The sequence below is a fragment of the Octodon degus genome, unplaced genomic scaffold (assembly GCF_000260255.1).
Source record: "Octodon degus isolate 3935 unplaced genomic scaffold, OctDeg1.0 scaffold00171, whole genome shotgun sequence".
NCBI classification, from domain to species: domain Eukaryota; kingdom Metazoa; phylum Chordata; class Mammalia; order Rodentia; family Octodontidae; genus Octodon; species Octodon degus.
This window is the reverse complement of record NW_004524747.1, coordinates 2,096,233-2,104,430: the sequence shown is the minus strand read 5'-3', so window position 1 is coordinate 2,104,430 and position 8,198 is coordinate 2,096,233. Positions and strand designations below refer to the sequence as shown.

At 36.6% G+C, this 8,198-nt stretch overlaps 1 protein-coding gene across 6 annotated transcripts in view; it reads left to right on the top strand.

The window, feature by feature from the left end:
• The window catches only part of Pcdh19 (protocadherin 19), a 166,750-nt gene extending 158,762 nt beyond the window's left edge, over window positions 1-7,988 (top strand). For all 6 annotated transcript variants that reach the window (XM_023703482.1, XM_023703481.1, XM_004643328.2 and 3 more), the window contains one exon: window positions 2,253-7,988. In XM_023703482.1, the coding sequence (XP_023559250.1) occupies window positions 2,253-2,851 (599 nt within the window). In that variant the 3' untranslated portion in view covers window positions 2,852-7,988. The remainder of the gene's footprint in view (window positions 1-2,252) is intronic.
• Window positions 7,989-8,198: the final 210 nt, after the last annotated feature.

Here is an 8,198-nt window from a genome sequence, read left to right as displayed (position 1 = left end):
ATATATTAGGCAAGACATTCAATTTCAGTCTTCTTCCTCCTGCAAAAGGCTATCATGACATACAGTTCCAAAGTTTTTTAATCTTTATGTATTTAAACATTCACATGCATATATTTTAATTATTGCTTTCTCTTTTACTCTGCTTTCTTTCTCCTGTCCTGACCCAAAATTTCTATAAATTTTAAGTTGATCACAATTTGATGCATTGTGTAATGTGTTGAAAATTTTTGGGCCTGGGGATTTGGCTCTGCGATAGAAAACTGGCCTAGCAAGCTGGAAACCCTGGGTTTGGTCCTTGGCACAAAAATATTCATTAGGTTGTCCTCCTGTAAGAATGTAACATAAATATAAATATAAATGGGTTTGAAAAATTAAGCCTATACGTTACACATTAGAATTAAGTTTTCTAATGTATAAGCAGAAATTCATCCTAGGTTCATGCTTTGAAGTAGTCAGTGTTGAAAGCCTCAGACCTGGAAAGAGAAAAGGTTGTCATGCTAATATAATTACAAATTCTTGTCATTGATATATTCTATGATAAGTTTAAGTAGTTCATGAGGCGTTTATTTACTTTTTTATAATTAATGTGTAGTGAATTGTAAATATTTGTAGGGTATAGAGCTACATATGAATACATATATTCAACAGGTACTTTTCAAATTATGGTAACAAACCTTTCTATCTCTTCATAATTTCTTTTTTAAAAATATTTATTTATTTTGTGTGTGTGTGTGTGTGTGTGTGTGTGGCCAGCTCAGTCCACCGGGGGCGGGGCTGGCTGGCATGTGGTGCTGGGGGATTGAACCGTGGTCCCTGTGCTTTGCTTAGCTTAGCTTGTTCTAAGTAGGTGCTTTAGACCACTGAGCCATCTCACCAGCCCTCTTCATAATTTCTTTATGTTTAGGGCCTTTGTGTTCCATTCTTCTAGTCTTTTCTCAAATATAAAATGGATTATTATATATTCACCTTACTTGCTATAAAACATTAAATATTATGCCTTCTAACTGTATTTTGGTACTTGTTGTCTAGTACCCTATCCATCACACCAATCTTCTTAGCTTCTAGTGACTACTGTTTTACTTTGTTATACTTTGAGATCAACCTTTGCATCCTTTACTTATAAAAGGTAACATGTGGTACTATCTTTATGTGTCTAGCTTATTTCACTTAAACTAATGTCTGCTAGTTGCATCCATTTTACTTCAAGTGGTAGGATTTCAAATATAGTTACCTTTATCCATTTATCTGTTGGTAGGTAATTAAGTTGATTCTATATCTTGTCCATCGTGAATACAGCTGAAATGAGTATGGATATGGATTATCTCCTTGGTGTACCAGTTGCATTTCTTTTGATATATACCCAATGCCTAGCTGGATTACATGGTTGATTTATTTTTTAATATTTTCAAGAATTTCCATAATGTTCTCCATATGGCTGAGCTAATGTGTATTTTCACCAACAGCACAGATTTCTTTAAGAAATATGTTCTTAATAAAACTGTAGATTAGAAAGATAGAGAGTGATGGCTAGTCAGATTTAATTAGATGATGTTCAATGTCGTATGAGCATGTGTGCATAGAAACAAACTAAAGCATATGGGTCAACTAGACCAAAGAGGTTTCAGTATATTCCTTCTGATGGGAGTATCCAGTCATAAAAATGGTATGGTGAGCTGATTGGCTGGTGAGACTGTCAGAAAGAAATGATATGACTGAGTTTTCAAAGACAGTACAATACCAGTCTACACTTAAACATTGCATATCAGTGATTAGTAGGGTCGAAGGGTAGTTGGCAGTGTTGTTTCTCAAAAAATATGTCCAAATCTTCTTAGATGTATTCTTATTGACTTCCCTGTCCTACCTCCACTCCCTTTTCTGCTAAATTCAGTTTAAAAAGCAAGTGATTTTTACCAGGAAGTGTTGATAAAAATGCTGACTCTCAGCACCTTGACACTTAGGATAAATGTTTTTAAAATATATTTTTTTCATCATAATGTGTTTCCCCTTAGGTTTTTTGTTTTGTCAGCAGTGGAAACAGGAAAAACAATGTTTAAAAAAAGAGTATATAGGAGGGGATCTATAGCTTTTTAAAAATCCAATTCTTTTACACTTCTCCGAAAAGGCAATAAAGGACTATCTAAAAGTATCATTTCCCAAAAGGGCCCATGGATGCCTAAGAAATCAGAACACTGGTGAGCAACAGTGATTCTCAGGAAAAGGTGATGAAATTATATTTTCTTTTCCCCAAACAGATCAGAATGAAGGATTTCATTGCAGGGAAGAATGCCGCATCCTTGGTCACTCTGATAGGTGCTGGATGCCCCGGAACCCCATGCCAACCCGTTCCAAGTCTCCTGAGCATGTGAGAAACATCATTGCGCTGTCCATTGAAGCTACTGCTGCTGATGTTGAGGTTTATGACGACTGCGGCCCCACCAAACGTACTTTTGCGACCTTTGGGAAGGATGTCAACGACCAGCCAGGTGAGGAGAGGCCCACCCTAAAAAGCAAGAGAACTGTTGATGTGACCATCTGCAGCCCCAAGGTCAACAATGCTATCCGGGAGGCAGGTAATGGCTGTGAGGCTATTAGCCCAGTCACCTCTCCCCTCCATCTCAAGAGTCATCTGCCTACCAAGCCTTCTGTGTCTTACTTGGTTGCTGTAGCTCCTCCGACCCGTGACCTGGAGCAGTACATCAGCAGTGTCAACAATGGCCTTTCTCGTCCCTCTGAAGCTGAGCCCCGTGGAGCTGACAGGGAGAAAGTTGTGCATGAGGTCAATACCGTTCTGAAGGAGGGTCGTGATAAAGAGTCCCCTAGTGTCAAGCGCCTGAAGGATATTGTTCTCTAAACCAGTATTGGGAAAGAAAAGAAAGAAATCATGCTGTCTAGCAAAGATGAATAAGCTGCTCATTTTAATTGCTCACCAATGGTTGGTTCTTGAGTGGCTGTATTTCAGAGCTTTCCCTAAATGTATTGTTTATAAATGACTATTATTCTACAACAGTTCCTCTCTCATTTCAACAGGTAGCAGGGGTGTTCAGTTGGAGCAAATTAGCTTTGATTTGAGTTGTTCATGGGGCCTTGATGTTGGGGAAACAAAGATAAATTCAGTTGTGAAAAGTATTATGTATTGAGTGTTTGAATTTATATATTTTTCTATGTGAAACATAAATTATCATGGTTTGTGGATGATTACATTTAAAAAAAGCAAACAAAAAAAGTTCTGGACATGTTTAATAAGCTTGCTACTGTTTTTTTGTAGTGTAGACAAGTTAATTGTAATTTATTGTGTACTATTCATTGATTCAGTGATGTGAAATTGAGCCCCCAACAGATTGTTTCTGGAGCTCGAGTACTTCCCAATGACGCTATTTTGCTGTGGACACCCCTGCTTTAAGAACCTTTTCACTAGCTGTGCTGTTGTTTTTTATGATATTGCCAATTGCTGCGTGTGGTGATGACAAAAGGCTTTTAATGATTGGTGTTTCTCTTTTCTTGAAAAATAATAAAAGTACAGACAAACACTAAGTTCAAACAACTGAGACAGCAAATGAACAAACAAAACCACACACATAGACTGAGGACTTGGAGGATATTCAGGTTTATAAACCCATGTAGTGATTCTTCACAAAGTATTTTTCCTGTCTTTCAGTCATCTGCCTGGGTCCATGATAGATCATTTTAGAAAGTCATTTTTGGATATGCTGCTATCTAATTTGCAGTTGTCAGAAGTACTGTGCTGAAAGTTTTATGAGATCCATTTTTCTATTTTTCAGGCTCTGAACAGGAAAATTGTTCCTGAGGTTTCAGGTTTCAGCCTTAGAAATTCCCTGTCTCCAATCATGTAAAACCTAAAATGACTGAATCTATTTTGAGATCTAAATTAGCATCTTTTTAGTCATATACTTCCCGATTCAGTGTTTCTCAATCATGATTGGAATTGATGGTAAAATACTTCATGGACTGGAATTGAGAACTCCAAGTTGCTCTGTATCTTAGGCTTATAAATAGGGATAGACTAAGTAGTACCGAGTGTACATTTAAGAAAAGACAAAGAAGATGTAATAGCATCACTAATCCAATTACTGTGCCTTCTAGATGGAGACACTAAGACACTTGAACTTGTCTTTTATGACTAATTTTTTATTAAAAATGTGAACTAGAAACTTAAAGCAAAAATCTTTAGAGTTAGCTAATTCTTTTTGCTGTAGGCTAGAAATGCATCTTTTTAAATTAACAAATTGCACATTCTTTTTGTTGCTGTTTTAATATTTTTATAACTCTCAATTTCTCATGTTTTTTATTCCTATTCACTGGCCAACATAGTATTCTTGCTGCTTAAGAACTCATTATTTAATGATAAAGAAATATGTCACATTTTCTCTACCTTGGTCTTAGATAAGTTGTTTCTAGAGAGCAGGTTTTGTGCTTTTCTTCACAGTTGTTTTTTTTTTTTTTTGAAATCTAAGGGTACCCAAAAGGAAGGTCTAGAGGTTAGAGCACTAGAATGCAAAAGAGAATTTATTTTCTTAAGTTTAGCTGGATAAAGTCAGCTCTTTTCAATGTTTTAGTTATTTTTGCTTGAGTTCCTAGATTTATACATATACTAGGAATATTTTCTTTTATGGAATGGGAAAGGGCATTGAGGGAGGGGGGTGGTATGACAGTGGGAAGGGGTTAAGTAGGAGAGAATATTTCTGAAGTACAGAAACTATAATGAAGCTAGAAATCCATCATTACTTCTTATTCAGTGCTGAATACTACCTCATACAAAATATTGGTGTGGCTGCAAATTTTCTTCTGAAATTGACACAATTAGAGATGAATTACCATAATATCTTCATTTTGCCTGATTTTATTTTCACGCACTTTCTCCTTTTCTAATTTATTTCATTTTGGTAGTAGATTCTGAGTTAGGTATTTATTTCTCTTTGCAAATGACTATTTGATTGACACATTAAAAACAAACAACAACAATGAAACCTTTAATCTATGATAGTTAACAATATAATTCAGATTGTTTTACCACAATCCATCCTAATATTATGTCACTAGTTACATCTCAAGGTCACTTTGAAGTTAGATTTGGCAGTTTTCTACAGGCGTATTTCATGCTATGCTCAGTGGGAATGAGGGAGCTGGAAAGATTGTAGAAAGTAGATACATTAAATGTTATGTGGCTATTGAGCCAGGGAGACCACTGGCTGCCATGCCTCTTACCCTTGAAGTTTAAAATAACTAAAATAGAAGTGGCATTGATTTTGCCTTGTGACTGAGTTTTCATTTTTCCCCCAAATTCAGTTTCAAATTACATATTCATTTTCCCACCTAAATACTTTCTTCTCATCAAGCAATGTGTTTTTTTTTTTTGCTTTTGCATACAAACACTTGACTGAACATAGTCAGTGAATCCTCTTATTGAAAAAAATCTTTTGTTTTCTCTACAATTGTCTCGTATATGTGTCCTTCTAGAAGCACAAGTGCATCCTAGAAGAGTTCTGTAAGTTGGTTTTAAAGGCAGGCAGTGCCTGCAAATCAGAACTTTGTACAAGGACCCTAAATCTCCATTTGGTTCATGTTTTTCACTTTCTTTTGAACATGCCTGATGAAAAGCCACACAGGCCAAAGGGCCACACATTATTATTTCCCTTCTTCTAACATGTTACACACTTAAACGTCAGGGAACAAGTTTGGTTTCTAAGTCCTAGGGAGTCTATTACATTTGTTCTAATGCTTCACAGTTTTGAAGTATGACATCCTATACTATCAATTGTTTTTTTAGCAATTCTCTAGGCACATAAAATTTTCCACACAATATTAGTTTAGTTTGCAATGATTGATTTCTTCCCTCCATCTGGAAATACACTATATAACAAGAAATAGTAAAAAGAGCCATGTTGCTTTGTAGAATCTCTTTTACCTTTGGACTATACTAACTAGTTCACAAATCTCTTCACAATGACACTTCACATCCTTTGACCTCTTGAAGCTGGTAGACTAAACTGTGGTCCATCTTATTACTGAAATAGGTAATGAGCTAAGGGATCCTGCAGATCCTGCAGAGCAGTGGTTCTAAAAATGCAGTCCCTGGAGCATAAACAAGAAAATCACTTGGGAACTTCATAGAAATACTAATTTTCTGCATTAGAAACCTGGGGTTGGAGCCCAACAACTCATCTGAATCAGGTATCAACAGAAGATTGGGGGATCTTTAAAACCCAGTTGGTAGACTCTTTCCTTAGAGTTTCTGATTCATTTGGTTTGACCTGATTCTGTGCATATCTAAAATTTCCCAGGTGATGCTGATAGGACCACACTTTGAGTATCACTACTCCAGAGTTAACCTGCCTAATAGAACTAATGGCACCCAAGTTGCCCATTTACACAAATTCCTTGACATGGTGAACCACTGACCATTAATGAAAATATAAAAGAAAATACAATCGCAAACTCTGAAAACTGGAACCACCCAGAGCATATCTTCCCAACAAGTGTCACTTCAGCATGTGATTAACTATAGGAGGGGAATTTGGTGGACTTTTTTCTGTAGCCTCGTCATTAAAAAGCGGACCAAAAATGCTGTCCAGTGGAAGCAACACATGAAAGGACAGTTTGGTAAGAGGCGGGATAAAGGAAATAGCTCAGTTAGGCATCCAAGGTAAAAAAAAAAAATAAAATAAAAATAAAAAACAAAAAAAAATTATTGTACATAGTAGTTCTGGCTGACATTCCACTTCATGGGGATCATTTTGATGTTGAATGCTCCCTACGGTATCCTGACAAGTCTGGTCTACTTGGCTCTTTACCCAGGGTAATAAGACTCTTATGGACTTTGAAAATCTGGCATAAATGAGCTTAAGTCCATTGTATACAGTCCTAGTGTTTGCCTTCTTGGTAAAATTACATTTAAGAATGTCATTTCATGAGTCAAATTGTATCTGCTGACACTGAAGTGTATTGCGATATTGTTCTTTAGTTTAAGTATGTAACAAAGTAATATTCAATGGGGATGTGTGGGGGTGGGGCTGGGACCGGGTGGCTTTATATTGATAATGAAATATTCCAGAGCAAAACACATTGTCCTAATGAAGTTGTTGCAGCTCTCTTTGTTTTCTTGTGAGGCTGGAATTGCCCTGTGGGTCACTTGTTGTGCAAAAGTGAATTAATTTCAACTAGGAATCGTGTTGCTTTTGTAAAACAAAGAAAATCAACCACCTTGTCGGAAATATACATTGTAAGATGCTCTTGGTAAGGAACAACCCACAAACACCTGATCTTGATTGGAAAGCATTGTAGGTCATTAGGGAAAACAGATGACTCTGACTGTTGCTCCAGCTGTGTTGGCAATTAAAGATGACCTTGGTCCTAACATAGTTGCTGTAAACTTTAGTAAATAAACCAGCCAACACCATTACAGCACTGGTTAGGTAGACTTTCACTGGCACTGGCTGGCGTTCAGCTGAGGAAGGCTAGGATACTGACTTTAATGATCAAGAGCCAGACTAGCTTTAGCCAGAAATTCAGCAACAGATACCTCCTGTGCGATTTGAATGCTAAGGTATTCGTTGCAAAAGGCTTACTATGCCTTCGCTCCTCTAGTGAGGGGAATGAGCCTGATGACACTATTATTGTTTACCTGTCAAACCAGGGTGGAAATTTAGAGGGATGCAAGTACAGTGTGTCTCATTAAGCAGTTTCTGTTGCTGATTATATGAAGATGAAATTGTTGTATATGCTGATCTGTATTTTATGTACATTTTCACAGTGATTGAATCATTGTAAAAACAAAAAAAGATAAAAAAGAATCTCAACTTTGTCTATTTTATGAAGATGATAAAGCAGCTTTATTAAATTATTACAGTTATGTTTTAGATGATGTTATCTGACACATTGTTCCTTTTTATCTGGTGATTCTCTATTTCCCCCTTAAAATGTGTTTTCTCTGCTTCAAAATTTAATGCATTTTAGTAATAAAGGCGATTGTGGAAAAATTATCGAGTCTCTCGTGAAATTTGTCTCAGAGTCTATTTTTTGGGCTTGGGAAGGACAGTTCTTAGACCTAGACAATAACCAGCCAGCCTTTGATGAAGTCATTGTTGTTCAGGTTTTTTTTCCATTTTATATAACTCCCCACTCCCCAACTAACAGGGACCTCTTCCCCCAGTCAGGATGCAGTCACACTCACTACTAAATAT